The sequence below is a fragment of the Manduca sexta genome, unplaced genomic scaffold, assembly GCF_014839805.1.
Source record: "Manduca sexta isolate Smith_Timp_Sample1 unplaced genomic scaffold, JHU_Msex_v1.0 HiC_scaffold_152, whole genome shotgun sequence".
NCBI lineage: Eukaryota > Metazoa > Arthropoda > Insecta > Lepidoptera > Sphingidae > Manduca > Manduca sexta.
Genome location: NW_023592392.1, coordinates 953 through 25,956, shown reverse-complemented (window position 1 = coordinate 25,956; position 25,004 = coordinate 953). Strand labels below are relative to the sequence as shown.

The 25,004-nt window shown below is 35.6% G+C and overlaps 1 protein-coding gene and 1 pseudogene across 1 annotated transcript; both read right to left on the bottom strand.

Moving 5' to 3' along the window:
- Positions 1–546: 546 nt before the first annotated feature.
- On the bottom strand, positions 547–14,614 carry LOC119188506 (serine/threonine-protein kinase STK11-like; the record flags this gene model as incomplete). Its single annotated transcript, XM_037445347.1, is given in 8 exon segments — positions 547–704; positions 1,720–1,880; positions 3,713–3,901; positions 5,508–5,644; positions 8,457–8,642; positions 13,808–14,104; positions 14,106–14,345; positions 14,445–14,614. Coding segments are annotated over 7 exon segments (1,365 nt in total), but the record flags the coding sequence as incomplete, so codon positions are not given.
- A 7,850-nt stretch (positions 14,615–22,464) lies between these two features.
- On the bottom strand, positions 22,465–24,740 carry LOC119191434 (annotated as a pseudogene).
- Positions 24,741–25,004: the final 264 nt, after the last annotated feature.

Below are 25,004 nucleotides of genomic sequence, written 5' to 3'. Positions count from 1 at the left end.
CGTTTTGTGTATAATTATCGAAAAATAACAAGCTACATTTAGCAGAAGTAAACAATCCGTAACAAATTTAATTAAAGGCGGCGTGGTGTTCGGGTCGAAGTGAAGAGACATCTTACGTTCAGAAACTAGTTCATCTATTTTCTATGTTCACGGCTTGTTACATGAATTGTCAACGTGTCATTAGCTCACGAATAAACTTTAAAATATGTATTATTTGTAAAACACGTGGTGACACGAAGTGAAGTTACTTCACGGAAACAAACGCTAACACGCGCTGGAAGCTATCATTTTCATTTCAAACACGCAAACACTTCGACAACAGCGGAGAGCGTGAAAAAAGTTTACAAAAATAGGGAAACTCTTCGCCACCTGTGACATTTGCGACACGTTACAACATACATGCAACTATTGAGAAATACGCGACGTCTGAGTTCGAGTCGTCAGGAAAATATATGACCGCGTTTGTAGAGCGGGCAGAACGGAACAACGTTAAAAGTCGACCACAGAGTAATTTTGAAGACGGAGAGGGAATAGAAGTGGGCGTACAGCCAACGTTATAAGCTGAACATGTGTCGCGCGGGCGAGCATCACGTGGCGGCACGACGGCAGGCGGCCGCACGACGAGTGCCAGCGCCGCTTGTGCGACGACTCGCCCTCCGACAGCTCCGCCGTCGACAGCGTGCGCGACCCGCCCGAGCACAGCTCTGCAACCAACCGCGCGCTCTACACCCTGTGCTACAACTCTATATTTAACTCTAAATTAATTAAATACAAAAAGGGTTATTCATATAAATTATGCTTCATATGCCTGGTAGAGTTAAATTATAAAAGGAATAATCGTTATCCTGTGGGAATGTTAGGCAAAAAGCATTATTATTAACAATGCAGTCATTACTATATATAAAACTGATTCTAATTTATAAACAAACAGGATTAGTGATAAAGTTGAGAGTTAATGTAATGTAGGTATGTACACTCGCCATGCGACGAACCTAACTCAACGAGCATATGCGTGCGCGCACGCGCCCGACAACGCGCTCGTCCTCCGTTTCTGGAACGTTAACATTGTGTTTACTCTGCTTGTTAGAATGTTACTTTACTCTTCAGGCTCGCGTGTATAGAGGTGTTACAAACACAAATACACGTTGGTGAACATTATGGCAGAAGAGCGATAATCAATTGTTACACAATGTTGTACAAATAACTTATTATTAATAGAAAAGGAAACTGCTCATTTTGGAAGAAAATTGTGGTTACCATGCGCAAAGACGATTTTAAACTTTAAGATACACAGTTTTATTTATTTTTTTTGCAAATAATAGTGGTTAATGCCTTATATTAATGTGTACATTGTTAGAATAGATATGGAGACGTCACATTAATGATGACAAAAGGATACAGAAATTTTATAGGGTTTTCCAACAAGTGCAAAATAATATGCTTGTGTGTCAGAAAGATTGTAAAACAGCGGCCGATTTCATATAATCTATAACCTCCGATTTTCCATAACCTCGGCTTATACAAAATATAAACTAATCAGAATGAGTTATCTATAACATAACATAATTTTGATTGATAAATTTTCAGCGATCGTTCCAAATATAACGATTGGGATCGTATTGAAATCGGTCGTAAGAATCAAAACTGCAGTTCCTTAATTTTAGCAGTTTTGATAGCGACAGTGGCCAAGAGAACGTTTGCAAATTGTGTAACACTCACCATGCCTCAAGTCCCTCTCGGTGAAGTACTCCTCGGAGGAGGGGTAGTGCCGCTCGACGAGGTAGGGTATGACGGTGGAGTTGTGCAGCTCGTCCGACCGCCGCGAGCGCGGACTCACGAGCCGCTCGCCCGGCTCCAGCGGCGGCCGCGACTGCACCCAACTACACCACACAACAACACACTGCAGTCACATTCAACATTGAAGGGACAGTCGATATAAACGATACTCTTTTATTATAGTTGTATGTACCAGGGTTTTGTCATGCATTCGTTATAACCGGTTTGTATACTATGTAACTACTACAGATATAGCGTAAAAGGGGCGACAGCCGTACATCAAATGCACACTGCACACCAACTTTTTCCTGCACTCGCACAGACTTTCCCGGACAAGTCTGAAATTCTTTTCTTTTTTTTTTAATTCCACACTTGGTATAATTCCATTAATTAATGAGAGTGATCAATAAAAACCATAATAAAACCATCAAAGCGTTTGTTGTTATTACTTTTGTTAAACTAAAACGACACACTAAACAGGTAATTTCGATTTCCTTATCATTATAATTTGTTCAAACGATTTTATTAATTAATTCAAAACAAGTAAACAAAAATAATACTAAAGTCCATTTAATTAATAAGGAAGTATACACGTGCTTTGAATTCCAGATGAAGTGAACTTCATCTATTCGCTGTAAATAAATTACATTAGGGCATTTTATACAATTTGCTAGGAGTTGTAGTTTTACTGGTTCCTTCTACAAGAGACTGTTTTTCATTAACTGGCGATAGAAAATTGTATTAATATTCAATTTCATTGCCTTACGACTGTTTTTGATGATCGATCCCAATTTCAATCCTGGATCCAATCCCCAGAATAAACCAAACAAAATAAGCCATTTGTAAACATGTCAAGTAGTAACGATCAATGAGACGTTAGTCAATCTTATCCTTTGTCTATCGACGAATCATACGACTTACCGACCTACCAGTACCTCACCCTTTAATTTGTCTTAGCGTCCGATACTTGTTATTCAATCGGAAATAAATGTTGCAATAAGTTACCTTAGTATTTTTTATATATATTTATTTATTAAAGCACCATCGTTACGTAATGTCTACAAGTCTTATGATTAATTAAAGAACATTCAAGACATTAAAAGAACTTCTAGTGGTACTCATACGAAGCACAGCAATTCAACGTAGCAATTATAAGGGCATGCGCTCGAGGTCAAACCGCAGTATAACTATGATATCCTGTTGATTATGTCATTATTGACATCAAGCGTCGGTGCTCTTTATGCTCATGAGCGATGACGTCACTAGTACATTGCGGTAAAACAACAAACCAATTCATTCGTGTAATCATTATTTCATTTATTTTTTTAAATATCATTATTACCCGCAATAAAATTAACCATCTTCAATCATGTTATTATTTTGCGATTAATGTTTGAATCTAATCGATACAACATTTCGCACATGATGTTCATAATTCTGCAATATAGATAAATAATACGGGTGAGTAGTCCGTGTCTTGTTTTGTTTGTTTGCCTGACCTGCACCACGGACAGTCCCTTTTAGTGATATTTCGTTTATTAAGTCATCAGCTCTTTCTTACATTTATTAGGGGAAGCCTGTGCCTCAGGGAGAATAAAGACACTTCCATGTCGTCTTAATTGCAGATTTGCTTATGGGTTTTAAGCGTTATCAAAATGAGAATATTATGGACCTAATACGATGGCATAAATAAATTAAAAATGTATCCTAAGAATTTCGTAGGCGTGTGAAGAGTGCTAATCTGCAGTTATTATAATATTTTGAATCAATTGTTTGTTATGAACAAATAAAATAAAATTAGGTATTTGTTTAACGTTCTGCTGACTATTTGTCGCGTTTTCGAGGTATTTTTTTCCTATAATATTAAATGTTCGGGTTGTAAACTGTATGATTGTAGTGTATGTGTGCGCGTGGGTAGTGGGTAGTGGGTACTCACGCGTGCCTGCGGATGTCGTGCACGCCGGGGCGCAGCGCGGGGTCGCGCGCCAGCATGGCCGTGAGCAGCGCGCCCAGCGACGCGCCCACCCACGCGGGCGGCGGCGCCGGCCAGCCGCGGCCGATCGCCTCCAGCAGCCGGTACACGTTGTCGCCCTCGAACGGGTACCGCCCCGTCGTCATGTTGTATCTGCACGCAGAAACACACCACCGCCTCCATCAGTCAGGACCAACTCGGCCACATCAGCCGCCTTGGAAAGTCTCGCGACTCGAGAGACCAATGCTTCAGACACGTGTTAGTTTCTCAACCAATCCCAATAAAACCACACGAAGTCATGTCGTTTTTGCCACATTTGAAGCACATTGGCCCATATCAGGACCAAAATTGCGTCAACTTTAAAAATATCGATTTACATCAAACATCTAAACACCACATGCAACGCTCAACATACGTCATGATTTTTTATTGACGTGAACCAAACTGTTATTCCTGATGGTATAAATCATGTGTTTGGTATTTGAATTTAAAATAGGTTAAAGTCAAGTCTCAAAACATGAAATATAGTTGAAACTTAAATAGAAAAAGAAATATGGAAAAATAAAAGCACGTTTTTACGGGCATTAAAATGTGTTTTTATTAATATCTATAAACTTAGAACAACGAGATGCCATTATTATTCGTAACAAGGCGCCGAATGTCGTACATTTTTGGGTTTCATTGAAACCCGTATTGATTAAGACATCAAAAGTTAATACCCTTACGACCTACGTATTCGTGTTTTAACCTTCTACGCCCATTTTATAGGTTATGTGTTATTAGCTATGGTTTAGATACCTATTAGGAATATTATTGTTCTACGCGAGAATTTAATAGAGCCCATATTTTATAATTGGCTGGTAACATACGATTTTATTACTAAATATAAAACTTTGTGGATTTGGGCTAATTCTTACCAAAATGTTAATTTTGTTGAATATCACTCATGCATTCAAATTGGTGCATTTACATGACTCACTGTTTATGTAAACTTGTAATAGAAATAGAACACAATTGATGTTTGATTTCTAATTCCTTCGATCTACAAATTACGCATTTACTATTCATATTAAGTGCCCTTATTTTTTGTCATATCTAATTCTTAACAGAGAGTCAGTTTTCTTGTATAACTATCATGATTTTGTAAAGAAAAGTTATTGCAAAATGATTTTAATTATGTAACAAATTTATTATAAATATTCGCTGCATTTACACTTAAATATTTTAAAAACGTGATGTGTATTGTAGTGTGTAGAATAAGCTTAACAGTTACACAATATGAAATGTAGACACTCAAATAACTTTATTGAAGAATGGTATATAGAGAACTGGCAATTTTTCAAATTATAATGTGATCGAGGCCATGTGTGGTAGAAGCTCGAGTGTGGCGGCAGCCCAGGTATTTTGATATCTGATGTATACCCAGAATAACTCGCCATTGTTAAATATAAAATCGTTAGTTTCTGTCAATGAATACTGGGAATATTGTAAACGGTACATTATTCAGGAAATACCTTATTCTTTATCTCCAACCATTCATGAATAATTCCTAGGATTCCGATTACGTTGATAGAATTTTATAATATTATAGTCAACGTACGTTAATTAGCAGTTTTTTTTTTTTACATAAAGACGGCGAATGCATAATCATATATGAAACATGAATATCATAATTTAATCTAGTTTCGATTTTATTCGCATTCTCGCTTATACGACCGCATATTTGTACAATATCTACAAATAAATAATAGATACTTACAAAGTGACCCCACTGCTCCAAATATCTACTTTGATTCCGGAGAACTGCTCAGCTCCGTTGGCTATTTCTGGCGGTTGGAAGGCCGGAGAGCCTTGCCCTGTATAGCACGTGTCCTCGGGAGAAAACATATCTAACGCCTGAAAACAACATATTGCGTCACATTATTAAACTGAACTCCCGCTTAGTATGTAGACATACGCGTACAATGTACATTCATGCGTTGTCAGAGCGTAAAAACAATTCAAAGAACTTTAGTCACCTTTAGTAGCTTAGAGGCTCACCAAATAAAAAAAAACGTAAAAACTGTCAATCGAGCAAGTCATTCCAGTCAATATTTCTTTTATCAAATACCAAAGTTTCCAAGGCCAGAATATTAAACATAGATTAAACCATATAAGGGACTTTTTTAATATTTTTTCCAGTAAATATACGTGTGTCGTATACAGTCGCTACAAGGCCATTTTTTTCATTGACGTAACGGGAGGGCGGTTGGACAATATTCCCCCGCATTAACCTTGGCAGGTTGGACTGGCAGACTACGTTAGTATTTGCGACCCTCGAACCTAAATTATTCTGCAATATAACCCAAAAATAAGGTTGAATTACGTAAAGACTTTGATTGAAGTTATAATAATTGAAAATCATATGCTAATGGAAAATTACATAAATAACATCAATTTCCTAAAAAAAATTGCATATGAATAAATACTTGCACTGACATTGTATATAATACGCCCTATTTGTAAAAGCTTTGTAGATCTTTTTTTAATATTCAGAATCTTACAAAGTCGAAGCAGGTTAAATATTTAAATACTTAATCAATAATAAAACATATCTAGAGCTATAAAGACCTTTGCATAGCATATTGATATTAATAATCTCTTTTTGCTCTCCTTGGACTTTGACAAATTCACATAATAATATATATAATAATCCTGTATTCCCATCAGTAAAGCGGAAAAACACTAAATTAAAGCTACATACATTGTATATAATTAAGGAACAAATATATGGAGCAATATTTGGATATTGCTAAAGATTCAACTTATGTTATGGATAATAAGCAACTATAAGTGTGAAAGCGATTAGAAGACCTGTACATCAAAAGCAAGGGTTAAACAATTTGATTATTAAAAACCTGATCTCCAGGAAATAATATTATCTGTCGATACTTGTGAATATTTGGGGATGGAAATGTGGCTGTGTGACTATAAAATGTTCTAAAATATTTAATAAAGTATTCCTTGTATTGCAAGGTTCATCTATAATGTAATGATATGACACGGTTTGACCTACAAACTGCAGGGCGCAGGGCGCACCCCCACATGAAGGCGGGGTGTTACAATACGTATATTGATAAACAATTTAGATTTCACTACTTGCGCCTAACAGGCGGGGCTTTAGTTTGTAGTCAGGTTGGTTTGCTTCGTCATGAGGTTTACGAACTTTGATGATTGATGGATGGAGTAGTTACTAAATATAATGGCCATGACTCCCTAATTAAAAAAAAAATAAAGTTTCATTTTCCAAGCCAGGTCTTTAGAAACATGATAAGTAATTTTAAAACTTATTTTGGTTGCTCCTAAGTGATAGAAAGTCGAATATATTAAACACTGTATTGAACGCTTGTATACAAGAGGTAAAAATACATCAGGTAACTACTTTTCGCGTTTTAACACAACTTTCACTGGAACATACTAATCGGCCTGCTTGTGTTTTCAACTAAGCTTCAATAATAAGTCCTCATAACGCACAGTGGTGCAAGTGGCTAAACTCAAGCTCTATCCTATCTATTGCGATCTTTAGCATGATTGACTACTAGTCGTACTCTAGTACGAGCTATTACCACAATTTCATCACATGTTAGCGCAACACGCACTTAATTTTAGTTGAAGTTTTGGTTTTGGTTACTAATTTAATAGTCGAGTATGTATCAAGTTTTCAAAAATAAGCTAGTAGGAATCGTTTAATATGGTCCTTTTGCAACTGCAAGTGACAGACAGACGTGCATCGCACACTTTACATAAGAAGTGATATGAGCAGTAGAAATGAATTAAGAAATATTTAGCTTTCACAAATGCCACTGGAACTAGGTAACTAGGTCTCATTATCGATTTTTACAAATGGTTCGACCTTGTCTTCAGCCTAGAATACGGTATAACATTTATGCAACACGAGTTATTCGTGTTTGTTTTCATAAACATTACGATTCAGATGGCTTTTACGATGTTTCGGGACAATATTTTGGAGTGACTACAACTCTCGAATTGAAATAATTACAATGCAACTAGGTCAAGGGCGAAGCTAGAAATTATGGACTATGGTCGAGGTCGCTACAGAACTAGGAGAAATAAGAGAAAATTGTCCACAAGGTTGAAATGAGATTTCCTCCGCACGGCGTCGGCGCGTTCGATGTTAGGACGTAAATAGAGGATGCATAATGCACTATTGTTACACGTATACAAAAGTACAGGTAAATCCACTTTACGTTGTATAATCATTACTGTGATCTCTCATAACGAGTAGCCCTTCTATAATCCGATGGAGGAATCGCTGTGATTTACTAAGCGTGATCATCCTGTTTATAGGTAATTTGATTAAATCTCGGTGACATTGTGTAGAGTTTGCCTTTAGTTCCTAATGTTTAATATTTATTAGTAGGTACAAATGCGTTAGTCCGGAAAAAATTGCATATCCAAATGTAACAGCTACTTCTAAGATTTTATAAAAATCGGCTTTTTATTTTCAAATCACGTAATCTAATTATTATTTGGCATTCATAGACGTGTTAAAAAAAAAATTGTCAGTCACACTTAGGGCGCCTTCTAATTAGCACTTATCAATTAGGAAGGCAACCTTGTTCTCCATTGATTGTGTACTTTAACGTTATGATAAGTAAGTATTGAGGCATTATGACATTTTGTATAAATACATACATAACAAACTCACCTCAGCAACACCGAAGTCGGTTATCTTAAGCGTTTGGTCCAACGTGAGTAGTAAGTTTCCCGGCTTGATATCCTTATGCACCACGCCCTGCCCGTGTAAGTACTCCAAGCCGTCCAGAAGCTGTGTGAAGTAATCGTGGGCTTGTCGCTGCGGAAACTTTTTACCAGGACTCGATTCTAACATATCCTGAAACAAAAAACAGGCTAAAGATTGTGTTAAACAAATATGTCTTTTAAATTTTTAGACTTGAAAATCCCATTTCGTGTACGAAATGTATACATGTTTGTTACCGGCAATCTTTTTAATACGACATTCTATGAATCTATACAATGAGTGTCGCAGTGTACAGAATACCTAAGGCCTCCTGACAATGTTTGAAATATTTCACATTTTGCCTAGGCATTCTATACCAAATACGCAGCGGGTAATATGAGTAAAAAGTTTATGCTTGAATTATTAATTTCTGACATTTCATGTACAGTTTCAATCTAACCTAACCAACATGAGGATTTATATTATGACATAACTTGTCAAAAACCACACCAAAAGCCGAATAAAAACACCGTAATAATATTACAATTAAATAAACTATTTTTCGGATTTTATCGCTGTTTTAATTTTATTTTTGTCCCGACGTTTCGAAGACTTTTTATACTTCATGATCACGATCCCCCGTAACCGCGATATACTCCGACAAATAGTTTAATTTTAATGTCTAACATTCACGTAAACAAGAAACCATAATAATATGTTTAATTTGTCCGCCATTTCATAGGTAAGAATGTACTTTTATAACATTTATAAATACAGACCATTATCTATTAACTTCATACATTACCAGCAGGTATTCTATACAATACCTGGATATTGTATACTTTGCTTAAATAAAATATGTAAATGGACAATAAATTTTCATAATATTTTATACATTTTCTATACGCCCCAGTATTCTATAAATTATCTAGGCATTGTATAGATTGCCTGCATTATACATGTTGCCGCTGACAAGCATATCAACAAATATAGGTACAGTTTTATTTTTCGTAGACTAATCCTATATTAGAAAATAGCTTTTGCCCGCGGCTCCGCCCGCGTTATAAAGTTTTTCAGGCTAAAGGTTTCCGTTATAAAAGTAGAAGTTTCCGGGAGCCTATGTTCTTCCCAAACAAACTGTCTCCATACCAAATTTCATCTTAATACGTTGGATAGTTTTTGAGTTTAACACGTTCAGACAGACAGATGCAGCGGGGACTTTGTTTTATAATATATTTTTTAGAACTTTTTTAAGTGGAACAATCCCGTCATACATCATTGCTGCATAACTTTAACCGTTTACGCAGCGCAGGCAACGGAAGCTCTCAAAACTAATAATTTTCCCCGTTTTTGCAACATGTTTCATTACTGCTCCGCTCCTATTGGTCATAGCGTGATGATATATGACCTATAGCACTCCAGGAACAAAGGGCTATCCAACACAAAAAGATTTTTTCAGTTCAAACCGGTAGTTCAGAGATTAGCCATTACTGCTCCGCTCCTATTGGTCATAGCGTGATGATATATAGCTTATAGCGGCCCACAAATAAAGGGCTATCCAACTCAAAACGAATTTTTTCAGTTGAAACCGGTAGTTCCTGAGATTAGCCATTACTGCTCCGCTCCTATTGGTCATAGCGTGATGATATATGACTTTGAGCACTCCACAAACAAAGGGCTATCCAACGCAAAAAGAATTTTTCAGTTTGGACCGGTAGTTCCTGAGATTAGCCATTACTGCTCCGCTCTTATTGGGTATAGCGTGATGATATATAGCCTATAGCACTCCACGAACAAAGAGCTATCCAACGCAAAAAGAATTTTTCAGTTTGAATCGGTAGTTCCTAAGATTAGCCATTACTGCTCCGCTCCTATTGGGTATAGCGTGATGATATATAGCCTATAGCACTCCACGAACAAAGGGCTATCCAACGCAAAAAGAATTTTTCAGTTTGGACCGGTATTTCCTGAGATGAGCCATTACTGCTCCGCTCCTATTGGGTATAGCGTGATGATATATAGCCTATAGCACTCCACGAACAAAGGGCTATCCAACGCAACTAGAATTTTTCAGTTTGGACCGGTATTTCCTGAGATGAGCCATTACTGCTCCGCTCCTATTGGGTATAGCGTGATGATATATAGCCTATAGCACTCCACGAACAAAGGGCTATCCAACGCAAAAAGAATTTTTCGGTTTGGACCGGTAGTTCCTGAGATTAGCGCGTTCAAACAAACAAACAAACAAACTCTTCAGCTTTATATAATAGTATAGAAGTATAGATATAGGAACGATTTGTACATCCTATTGTTAAATATTCTTGGGTACAGCCTCGTCGCAAAGTAATAATAATCCTGAAACTCGTGTCTCCAAGGAAGGGATATGGCGGGATTTTTTGCGAGTGTGTGTGTGCAAAACCTTTCAATGAATAGAGCTATAATATATAGAAAGCTAGCCAGGAAAATATGAAAGCGTACAATGCAGATATAAGGATGAAAAATATTTTAATAAAAATCGTAAAACAGGCCACGGTCAATATAATGTTAATGCGTTCATTCTGATAAACAATAATGATATACTCAAGTCACATGAGTGATGTGCTAGTACTATAGTGCAATCATTACAATTAATCGAAACAATTGAATAAAGTAAGTGTTCAAGTACAAGTCCCGATTCTGTGACGGTCTATTTATATTAATTTTTCTTTCTACATATGATTGAATATTTATAAAAAATATTCCGTCATCCTTTTTTATTGATATTTGATTGATGTTCACGTAGTAACTATTCATTCTAGTCAATTGAACAATGAGAAAACTTGACAGAACCCCAAAAATTGTAGTCGCTAAAAACTAAAGGCTAAAACATTTAAATGAGTATGGTTTTGATGGGCTGACATAAATGCTATGCTTGCTATTTCTTGCAATAAAAATTACGTAATAATTCACTGAATAATATATAAAAAGAATTGCCATGCGAGGACGGTACGGGTCGCGGCGCCCGCCAGTCATTAATAAAGACGTAGATACTAAAGCGGTACTAACCACAATTATAAATGTGTTACTATGTTAACGATCATTTTAATGGGTCAAGTCTCTCAGATGCGGTTAATCAAATATTCTATAAATGAATATAATTTATCTGATATAATGGACATTTATTCATAATATATACACTTGTTCAAATCAAGATCCTACTTTCTGCTAACCAGAAATTGTATATTAATTTATTGACATATTAAAATATTTATAATATTGACCCATGCATAACTTTACACTTTAGAAAGTTATCAGGTTTTGATGTTTTTCTTATTAAACAGAGTATAAAATCATGATCTTGATACAATTTAAAGTAAAAATATATCTACCTATAACAATAGAAAATATTAAGAAGTAAAAATTTTAAGATATGATGGCACTGTGAGGTCTGTATAGTAGTAAAGATTACTGTAGCAATTCTGTATATAAAGCTGTAATTTGCAGTTTCTCATTTATTTCTATTGCTATTTGACCAAAGCCATGCTTACGGGTTGCAGATGCAGGCAGGTTAGACATCTGCAACTTAATAAATAATAATATTATGAAAGACAAAAAAAGTATTTTTACACTATATTCAATCAGTGCATTGTGGAATCTATGAAAAAGAGAATAGCTTAATCGCATATCGACTTAGATATTTCTGTAGCAGAAGGTCAACAAATAAATTAGGAGGCCATGTCCAATAATCACAATATCCTTTAATCGAGAACACAACAACCCCTACCGAAATACTGGTTGGTGGTAGATAGAAAGATTGATATTACATAGTACTGACCACTTGCAAAACTATGATTTTTGATTCACAAAATTCTTTAAATCTCAAAAGCCATTACACTATTAAAATATTAGATGTAAATTGAGGCTACTGAGAATAATTATGAGTACACTAAAAATGAGACTAAAACCCCTATCATGAGCAAAATGATTCACTAAGTCATTGTATGACAATTTATCACGTTAGCATCACTACAGTTAAGTTAGCTGATCAGTTTGTTAATCAAATACTTTGCATAACGCTAATGAATGCAGTGTAGTTAACACATTTTTTAATTGCCTCTGTGTATAACTGCAATGCTGAGGTCCTAGATTTGATCAGCAAGTTGGGAAAGTGATATCGTATTTTTCAACTCAGTATCGGCCGGGAGTCTGGAATGTGTGCCTGATATGTTAATGGGCTCATCCCTATGAAATCATGGGACAGAATACACACAACAGAAAATGGCTGGACATGTTGTGCCTTTACCTACCACTTCAGAGAAAAAAGTGTGAGTTTTTTATTACTTTGAATGACGAGACAAGCTTGCGGTTTGCTTGATGGTAAGCAATACAACCACCCATAAACAGAAGAAATACCATCTAACACCTTGAATTACCAAGTATTGTTTGGTATTCCACTGTGCTCACCATTCTGAGACATGAGATGTTAAGTCTTATTATATCCAGTAGTTACACTGGCTACAATGTCCTTCAAACTGGAACACAACAGTGACAACACACTGCTGCTTGGTGGCAGAAATAGACATTGCAGTGGTACCTACCCAGGTGGACTCTCACATATGAGACTTGCCACCAGTAAAATGATGGGAGTGAGTGTATTCCTTTTAAACAAGGCTGTGGTTTATTAACATAAATGAAGAGACGAAATAATAAACAATCTATACCTCTAGGCATAGCCTAGATTTTATTATTCACTTGCAATAATAATATATGTAAATACACACATAATTATACCTGCCAATGGGTTTGTTTACTTCTACAATATGTTGTATATTTTATCACATTAATAAACCTGTATGATGTCATGTGCTTTATCACAAATATGTGGTTTATTTTCTACTTCATGGTTTATCATACATATGTACCGCCTCTACCAGCTTGTAAACAAAACTATAAAATCCAAGTGGTTATAAAGGTTAGTTTCATGTTGTTAGAATATATTTTTTAATAAGTAGGTATCTATGTTGTATATAACACACCATACAGACAATAACTTAAACTACAATACATAGTTATATAGATTCTTGTTGCAGCCACACCCTGTCAGCATAATTCATTCATATGATGAACTTTATGAACATTTTATTAGTATTGTAAAATTAGTAAAATAAATGACTACAGTAATGTTATATTGTACAAATTTTCTCCTAATAACCCTGATTAAAATAAACATGAAAACCATATACTTATATTAATAATAGACAAACCTTGATTCTTTTAAATTTCAAGGGCTGTCATTAACAAAAATAGTTTGTTGAAACTTTATAAACAAAATGTCTCACCTGTAGCACTCCAACACAAAACTCCATTACAAGGTACATCTTCTGCTTCTCATCATTAAATATAACGTCGACTAGTTCTATCACATTTTTATGTCTAAGTATTCGCAGTAACTGTATCTCTCTTTGCACATTCTGCTCCCCATTTGGGATCCTTCTTAACTTCCGTTTCTTAAGGATTTTGACCGCCCGCCTGCACAATGTCACAGAGTCCAACATCTCCTTGACTTTCCCATAGGAGCCCTCCCCTAACACGTCTCCCATAACGTACTTGCCTACCATTTTACATTTTTTCTTTTTTGCTCCTATAAATTATGTCGGCGCTGTCCACTCTATTGAAGTAGAAATTGGGTGGATCTAAATCTTCTATTTCATCGTCGTGGAGCCATGTCACGGAGTGTGGCTCGGGACTACCTTCCAGCATAAAATTATCATCGCTCTCTTGCGGTGCAATGACGTTTGATACCTCAAACTCCACATTATCGGCGTCCGGAAGACTTTCACTACTACTGATTTTTCTACACATTCTTGGATCCATTATCTACCAAAACAACACATTTGTAAAACTGTCTGTGTATCTGTGCGATATTGCAAGGCCTTTTGTCATAAGATCATAAAGGCTATATCAAAATAAACTTACGACTTTATATATAACATTTCTCAAAATCTCACTCCGGTTCACTATATTTAAATGATCATTACAAAAATTATTATGTTTGCATAAAAGGTAAATAAAATTATTTAGCAAGTTATCAACCGTATGAATATCCCTGAGACAAGAACCACAGACACAGAAAATAGAAATGAAGCATGTTTGATCATTGATGATACTCCCTGACACATGTATTGTTAAAATAAGCGCCATCTTTTAACATGGCTTATAAATGTATAATCTGTATAATCTGTAGCTACAAAAAAATTGGACATAATAAAATAGTGTGAATACAATAGATATATTAATAGCTTTTGTCCAATTTCCAGATATAAAAGCTATTTACACCGATGTCGTTATAAGAAAAGAAATACGATTATAGTATTTTTGTTTCAAGTCGTGAACCAGATTTCTTTTCGTTTAACTATTAGTTTAGATAAATTTTAACAGCTGACGACTTGATGTGGAGACATTTTTGTGATTATAGAAATGTTAAAAAAAACTGTAATGTATTTTTTCGGAGTCAACTATTGACTGGATGATTTTCAATATTATAAAGAAAACATGGTGCGATGTAGCATTTTTGGATATAAAAATGATAGTAAAATACAAAATATCGGACTTGTCTTTTTATTAGTATTTACTTTGAATCGGTCACTAGCTTTAAAATATATATTTAAAATCCTATTTAAGTTATTTTCATTATTTTTGACGTCAATTCTCTAAAAATAAAAATACAATCATCGAATTAAAGTTTTAAAGATTCTCAGTTTGGTGTTGCCCATAAATTCTTATCCGTATGTATGTAGAAGCATAAATATGTATTACATTTTTAACACTGTGTTCTAGTAATTTAATTTCGTACTCAGATTCAAAAATTCTTGCAATCATTTCATAATTTTAAGGTTACTTATCCGATTTATTAAGAATATTTATTAAGGTTATAGCTTAAGGTCCATTTTTCATACATTTTGTTTCACCTTTAATCTGGGTAACTAAACAAGTATTGACAAGTAAAGAATTTAAATTCACGTCTAGTTAGTGATTAGTTCTCGCAGTTGAAAGAAAGTAAAAATAATTAATATGCATGGATATTTCGGCCTTTAAAATTTCGTCGTATTAAATTTTAAAGGCCGAAATATCCATGCATTTACAATAATAATATTATTTTATTATTGTATTATTTTATTAACTGACAATGGCTTTTAGGTATCTAAAAATGGTTGTTTAATTTCAAATGCTAAAGCAAAAAATTGCAATCTTATTGGATGTGTATAAATATACCAATATATAATACTTAGTTACCTGTTATTACCATTTTTTCAATCAAACAGAAAAAGCTCCTAAAATTTTGTTACTCCTACTTATTTACTTAGCTGCAGAAATCTTATTGTATAGATAATAATTTTAATGAAAACCAATGAGTATGTAATCACTTCGTTAAATCGAAAACCAGTGCGTAAGGGAGTAGGAGGCAGCTTAGAAAATATGTAGATTAACCCGGCGAGCGTGTGGCGGGGTATGTCATACCCCCCATGTTAATTACTGGCGTATATTTTTTGTGCCTGACTTTCAAACTTATAGTCTCTTTGAGTAGCTGGAGTTACAGGGTTGCGGAAGGTAATAGTGGCGTGATCACAGTGTCGCGGCAACCTGCATTCGAGTTACACGCTTGCAAACTGAGTTCGGGTACGTGATACCCCGCCTCATAGCTGGTGTGACAAAAACTAAAATTACTTTTTTCTGCTATTTTAACTTATTTTCTTTGTTTAATTGTAGATTTTAATAGAAAATGGATGTTGAAAATAGAAAAAAACAACTCCGGTCCATGATAGAAGATGTACTTACTAGAACAGGGTTTCGCAAACTTTTATTTAGTGCGGACCACTAATGCCACCTTATGCGACCTTTTTTGCGACCAAAGTCGTAATGTTTGGGTTGATGTTGTTCAGTTGGATTCTTAAATTTGTTTTACTAGCAGTTTACTTCTGTATTTATTTTTAGATATACAAGAGTGCAAAAGCGTGCACTTTGTAGTTTTTCTTTAACTTTTATTTTACTTGCGGATCCCTGAGAGGGGCCCACGGAGCCCCCAGGGGTCCTATGTTGCTCGTGAAAATTAGGGCAAAGACACTGAATGGACCGATTTCATCCGTAACTTAGGCTTGGCTTTAGTTTACGAACACCTGAAGATGTGAAATGACAAAAATATATATTCCGATTTATATACGTCAGAGAATTTCTTCCCAGATCAACGAATCACTTTCATCGACTAAAAATGTTCCTGGTCATTTTATTAGATGTAGAGATTACCCCAACAAAAATAATCATAAGACAAAATACTCATGAACAAGCTGAGGAAAGGCTATTAGTGTGGAGCATGCAACGTTTTTTTGCAAAAACTGCACAGATTTTATCTCCAGTTCCTAAGATGTTCCTAAATTTTTTTGTGATTTTTTTTAGTTACGATTAAGTTTTTTTTATCATAAAACTGGTTTTACTTCAGTTCCTTTTAGTTTTTAAGAGACTGAAAGTGTTTGTTTGAAATTCAAAGTGACTTATTTCCATCGAGGTAAAAAATAAAATTGTTAAAATGGCGCGATTGTTTTATTTCCAATACGTTATGATGGTATTGTCTTATTATACCAAAAATAAATAGTATAATACTTCTTCAGAAACAAGTTTTATAGCCAAATTTTTTAAGGGGTATGTCATACCCTGCCTCATACTCCTTGTTACATTTTTTCACCACACGCTCGCCGGGTTAAGGCAAAGGATATCATACTAAAACTATTGACAATTTCTAAACACGAATTGCATTTTTTAATAACCAAACTATAATTCACTATTGTCAAATAACATCTAACAAAAGCTACAATAATTGTTCAATTGATTTATATTCAGATGTTTTTTATCTTAATAATATAAAGCATTTCTCTAGGCTTCCTCATATTTACATAAAACACATGTTTGAAATGTAACAAAATATTTTCATTTTTGATAAAAAAATATCCAATAGTGCCCCTCTCCTCTCAATCTATCGAAGCACAATATTCCATTTTAATAAAAATAATGTAAAGCATGTAAAATGCAAATTTACTTTTCATATATATATTAATAAAGTACTTATATGAGGTCTACCTAAAAATAAACATGTTTCGTCGCCTTAATGAGTTTGATCAATACATTTCGCTCTAATGCGTTCGTTAGCCGCTCGTGTAACGTCATACCCCACGTGCCTGAATAAACAAATTGAACCCATTGTTGGATTAATCTTTAATTATATTTGCCTATAATTTATAAGTACGATATAATCAAAGGGATAGATCAATTCAAATATCAGCAATGCCTATTATACTTAGTCTGGCCATAAATACTGTTACACTTAATTATAAAAAAATATTACATTTGAATTTCGAATCTGTCATTTTTATACGATTGTTCATTGTGTTTTCTCATTTTGGCGCCAATACATTGTAAAATATTTTGCGATATTAAAATGGTGTGGGGTGATAAAGAGAACCGAATCGCTGTGATAGCATTACACAAAGTAGGTATGGAGCCAAATGCAATTTTTAAAACTCTCCATACACTTGGTATTAGTAAAATGTTTGTGTACCGGGCTATTAATAGGTACAATGAGACCTCCTCTGTTTGTGACAGAAAAGATCTGGCCGTCCACGTAGTGTTCGTACGAAAAAGGTGGTCAAAGCAGTAAGGGAAAGAATTCGAAGAAATCCTGTCCGAAAGCAAAAGATTTTATCTCGGGAAATGAAGATAGCACCTAGAACCATGTCGCGTATTTTAAAAGATGACTTAGGACTTGCAGCCTATAAGAGACGCACTGGCCATTTCTTAACTGATAATTTAAAGAAGAATAGGGTGGTAAAATCGAAACAACTACTGAAGCGGTACGCAAAGGGAGGTCACAGAAAAATTTTGTTTACGGATGAGAAAATTTTTACAATTGAGCAACATTTTAACAAACAAAATGACCGTATTTATGCTCAAAGCTCTAAGGAAGCTTCCCAATTAGTCGACAGAGTGCAACGTGGACATTATCCGACTTCAGTGATGGTTTGGTGGGGTGTTAGCTATGAAGGAGTGACTGAGCCATATTTTTGTGAAAAGGTATCAAAACATCGGCACAAGTGTATCAAGATACCATTCTTGAGAAGGTAGTTAAGCCCCTTAACATCACCATGTTCAATAACCAAGTATGGTCCTTCCAGCAAGACTCGGCGCCGGGTCATAAAGCTCGGTCCACGCAGTCTTGGTTGGAATCGAACGTTTCGGACTTCATCAGAGCTGAAGACTGGCCGTCGTCTAGTCCCGATCTTAATCCGCTGGATTATGATTTGTGGTCAGTTTTAGAGAGTACAGCTTGCTCTAAACGCCATGATAATTTGAGTCCCTAAAACAATCTATACGATTGGCAGTGAAGAATTTTCCCATGGAAAGAGTGCGTGCTTCTATTGATAACTGGCCTCATCGTTTAAAGGACTGTATTGCAGCCAATGGAGACCACTTCGAATAAGCTTTTTATATTTTTAATTGTTTTATATTTATGTATTAAACTGACACACTGTAAAAGTAATAAATGTTATTTGCAGTTAACAATTTTCTTTTTTCTTTATTACAATATTTATGGCAAGACTAGGTATTATGATTGATTAATTATAATCATAGCATCATAAGCATATTAATGCTCCAGAATGCGCTTGATAGTGGATCGCTTCCAACATTTATGACGACAGTTGTCTCTCACCTGCTCTTTAAATCCGGTTGTACCACGGACCCAAAAAATTATAAACCCATAACATGCCTTCCTACTATTTACAAACTCCTCACATCCATATTAAGATATAAAATTACAAATAATTTCACAACCAACAATATCCTTTTTCCGATCAAACAGGATGCAAGATTGGGTCACGTGGTACAAAGGAGCTCCTTCTCATTGACATGACCATTTGCCAGCAGGCTCTTCATAATAGGCGGAATTTATCGGCTGCCTGGATTGATTATAAGAAAGCCTATGATTCAGTGCCCCATACTTGGCTCTTAAGGGTGTTGAATTTGTATAATATTGTTACAGATTTATGCACCTTACTTGGGTCATGTATGGGACAATGGACCACTGTTCTCAGATATCCAGGTGTGATTCCCGCTGAATGTGATGAGCCGATTAGGATCAAGCGGGGTATATTCCAGGGTGACAGTCTGAGTCCATTGTGGTTCTGCATGGCCCTGAATCCTCTCAGTACTCTCTTGTTGGATTCAGGGTTAGGATACCGTCTACGGAGAGGGAGTGAGCCTATATCTCACTTGCTTTACATGGATGATCTCAAGTTGTTTGCATCAAAACAAACCGAATTGATTGAGTTGTTAAAAATAACTGAAAAATTTAGCAACTCAATCAATATGGAGTTTGGTGTAGATAAATGTGCAGTTATTCATGTGAAGCGAGGGGAGGTTGTGGTCTCTGATGACATTCAAATCTCAGAGACTGTAAGACTTAAATCCCTTTCTGAGACGGAAACCTACAAATATCTGGGTATGCCTGAGGCACTGGGTATTGTTAGTGCAGACGTAAAACAATCGGTGAGGGAACGTTTCTTTGGCCGCCTGAGAAAAATACTCTACAGTTTTTTATCGGGTGGAAACAAGATTCGCGCCTTCAACGGTTGGGGTTATGCCTGTACTCATGTACTCTTTTGGTATACTCAGATGGACTCAGACCAAATTGGACGCCCTGGACAGAAAGGACCGTACTCTACTGATTGCACATCGTATGCACCACCCACGTTCGTCAGTGATGAGCTTGTACATCCCGCGGAAATGTGGAGGCCGAGGTTTACTTAATGCTAAGGACTTGCATAACCGCGAGGTGTGCAATCTTAGGGTAACCTCTTCGGGGAAACTGAGGGTTTTGTCTTTGCAATTATGGACGAAGTTATCAAAACGAACAATTATAGGAAATACATCCTGAAGGACGGTACGGTCGATATTTGTCGGGCATGCCATCGTCCTGGTGAATCAATCAGGCATGTAATTTCCGGTTGTTCGTATCTTGCTAACGGCGAGTACTTGCATAGACACAACCTTGTAGCCAAGATCATACACCAGCAAATTGCTCTTCGATATGGACTTGTGTCTTCTGAAGTACCATATTACCAGTATATACCACAACCAGTTCTCGAAAATGATCATGCAACGCTGTATTGGGATCGATCTATTATCACAGACAGGACAATTGTTGCCAATAAGCCTGATATTGTGATAGTAGATTGATTGTTGCGCCGGGCAATACTTGTTGATATCACCATTCCGCATGACGATAACCTTGTTAAGGCCGAAAAAGATAAATTGTTCAAATATTTAGACTTGGCACATGAGGTTACCGACATGTGGGATGTGGACTCTACAATTATTGTCCCGATTGTTGTTTCTGCGCATGGATTGATACCAAAGAGCCTCGACCAACATCTTCGGAAGCTCTCAATTGGCCGTTGGGTCGGAGGCCAGATGCAGAAGGCAGTATTGCTGGACACGGCGCGCATTGTGAGGAGATTCCTCACTTTGAATCCCTAACCGCCGGTGGCCTGGGTCTTGCGCTTCGCCATCGGAGGGTCATACATTTTTTATTTTTATATGCATGTTTTTCTTTTAAATGTACATGTAAAAATGTTAAAAATACCTTTAAAATAAAGAGAATTGACCACGGAATAATAACATCTATCGGCCATCAGCTCGTTGTTTGTTACATCGATTAGTTATTTTATGCAACGTTTAAATAACGTTAGATGGCGCACCTTGTATTTAGATCCCCAGAAATTCCGTTACTGAAATAAAATTGTGATGCTACAGGCGCAAGGTAATCCACTGTCAAGTGGCATCATGTCGTTGTATGTTTTAAATATAGATGGCAGCACTTTTTTGACTTACTACAATAATTATAATATCTCAGTGTTCGTCGGAAATGTGCGGAAGATATGGGCAAAAGGGAACCAGAGCCTTTTCGGCTATACGTTAACCCAAAGAGAAAATAATATATTATTTGGAAACGTTAACCATTATAGTCACTTTTACGTCAATCAAACGTCATAATTTATTATGGCACCAAATAGCTGTGACCTCTGTTTGTATTCTTTGCTATTCTTCGTTTCTGTGTTCCTTAACTCTCTGTATAATTTAAAAATATCTACTTATCTGCTTTGTGCTTGGTTCTACACTAATGTCAAATGTATTGTCCCTAAAGAGTATTGCAATGCTTGTTATTGTTCTGAGATTACAAGTTGTTCCTGGGGCCTTATTCTCTATCCCGCACGTTATTTTGACAGTGTAACAAGCACGCTACACAACGCGTCATGTTTAGGACTATAGAGATTTGGCTTACAGAATACTATTCCACGCACATTTCTCGAAGATAACATGACACGGCCGTGTTACGCGCTTACACTATCATACAGAATAAGGGCCCTGATTGCTTTTTGACGTTGGCGTGTTTTTGAATTATTAAGTTATTATGTCATTGAATTATTAAATTCATAATACATTAATTACATATTTGACAAGGTTGTGATGACTGTTTAGTGTAATTAATGGGTTCTATTAATACAAAGTTTAGTCACAATTGCTTTAACCTACTTTTAACATACGACGAAACAAAAAAATCTGTATTAAAGTGAGTAAAACTCTGTTTTTATTTATCAAAACAACATACTTACTTAATTCAAAATATAAAAATGTAGATATTTTAGTAAATCATAGTAAATTATAAATTGTAAATCTAGGAACAATAGCAGCTGGCGAAGAATTGAAGTTTGAAACCATAGGGTACACCAAGGCAAGCACGGCCTCAGGAGATCTACGTCGAGCGAGAAGAGGAGTCGAGTATGTGGTAATTAGAAATCATCAAAAGAAACCACAAATTAAGGTTGGATATCGTTCTACTAACCGACGCGACACCAAAATACATACTTAACAAAAGAAAAAATAGTACGAAAACTGGTAAAACTTAAATAACTAAATATATTAATTTATAATAACATGATTAGTCTATATTAATTCTTGTTGTATTTTTGTTCCATTTCTTTTTTGAGGATGGAAAGGCGAGTGAGGCACGCGTCGCGCCAATTCCTGCGATCCTGCAGTTTGCTCGCAGGCACCATTTTTCTAGTTGGTCGCAGATGTCGTCCTTACTTCTGCTCGTAGTCATGCGTGGTATTTCTCCCATAGTATTGCTTACGTTGTAAATAGTCTCTCCATACCTGAAAACAATCATGAAAACGTAGTAAGTATTTTGTCCTCATGTAGGTAAACTTTGTCTTTTAAAATTAAACATTACGTCGTGTAACTAAACGCGTGTTTTTATTGTGCCAGCACGTGTATAAAAAAGTTGATGCCAGTCGTCGCACTTATGAGTAAGTTCGAAATTAATACCGACTGTTAATTGTAAGGAAATATTAGGTTATACTATCAAAAGAAGTGATGTATTTTATATTTACCTGTCAATGTAACTCCTCATTCCTTCAGCATTTAGATGAGCAGTTTCTAGTGCCCCCAGAAAGGCGTACCGCATACCAAGTCCTTCAGACATCACCTTGTCTATATCTGCCACATCGACGATCTTGTCGTCAACCAAACGCCACACTTCATCAAGAATTGCATATCTAAAAGTAAACAAAGGTTGATGAGCATTGCGCAAATATACCGCAAGTAAACATAATGTGTAGGTACATTAGACAATGAACATACCTAAATCTAAAAATAATAGGCACTTATATATCGATCGATGCTTGGAAGCCTACTTAAGCGTCATTTTTTTTTCAATTGACATTAGGTCACAAAAATGTGCTGCGTCCAAATATGTATAAAACTCATGTCGCATAAGTCAATTACCCTCACACCTAACGATATAATAATATCGATTGTCTTTGTCTTGTTACCCATGTCCTCTTTGACATTCTATGTCCTCCGCTTTTAGACATAAAACATTATATTAACAGAAATGTTGGTATTTTTCTTCTTTTTTTCATATGGTTAATCAACAAAATATATTATATCTATTCTTTAAAGTATAATATTAAGTTCGTAAGTACGACATATTTTGAAAATATTGCGAGTTTAATTACGAGCTAAAGACAGTATAATATACCAATGTCCTTAAGGTGGCCTCAATTATGTTTCGATGTGGTATTGTTGATCGAAGCTCGATGCCGTTCTTACTTAGTGAAACCAGCAAGAACTTTAATTTAACACTCTCTAATCGAACTATTAACTTTGTAAGAGTTTTTGGATTCGAAGAATGCAAGTTACTCAAGACTAAAATATGTGACTGAATTGTCAATAGGTATATTTGATTTTTGATATAACTAAAAAGGAAGTACCTAGGCAAATAATAAGAGCATACATTTCCTACCCTACGAACATATTGTTAAAAATAAAATGATATAAATTATGAATATTTTGCATTGCTTATTCCACACGCTCAACATTACGAAATAATACAACCAAGATGATTGTTTTCTGAGAAATATTTACATGAAAACAATGAACAAAGAGAATGCCAACGTACCAAATGGAAATATTCGCTACTTACTGGATACGATTGAGGACAAAACCATCGATTTCCTTAGAAAGGGAGACTGGGACTTGGCCAATCTCTTCCATGATCTCTCTGGTCTTCTTCGCGACCTCAGGCTTTGTCCATGGAGCAGGTACGATCTCTACAAGTGGGACGTAATAAGGGGGGTTTACGGGATGGGACACAATCACCTGAAAAATTCACGTTACATTTGCTTAAATCGGTTAGAGAAATACGAAACTCATCTCAAGAAGTAGTCACATTAGCGAAGTTTTAAATGATTGGTCCCTTGAATTGGAAGAGTCCTGTTTTATGTTTGGAGTAAGGAATAGAAATATCAATTTATTCTTCTGAAAAACACGTTAAGAAAGGCAAAAAGGGCAAAACGCTTGTAACGTCTGCTTCTATGGTTTAGAGCTATACAAATCTGCTTGCATTCTTTACATTACCTACACTTACTTACAAATATTTGCCATTTATTTTTTTCTTACCTGCGACTTGTGCTTCATGTCTTTGGAAAATAACGACGGCAAAGTGGTGCTCGTAGAGCTAGACAGAATGGTATTATCACCGACCACTTTGTCCAAATTATCGAAAACCTTCCTCTTCAAGTCTAAGCTTTCTGGCACGCATTCCTGAACGAATATAGCGTCTTTGACAGCAGTTGCTAAGTCATTGGATCCTGTAGAAATTGTATTTTATTAGCAAGATAAAAATAAGCTTTTATGTATTTTTTTATTTTCTGTTAATAAGGCACTATCGATATCGTTCAAATATAATCTTTACAAAGAATTAAGAAAAATACTGACTTCGGCAGGGAATAATGATATTTACGTTATAGTTATTAAAATATTGTTTTATTCACTGAAGGCATTGTTCAATACAACATGAACCTTTTATCTTTATAATATGAACTTACTGATAATAGTCAAGTGCAAGTTGTGGATACGAACTATGAC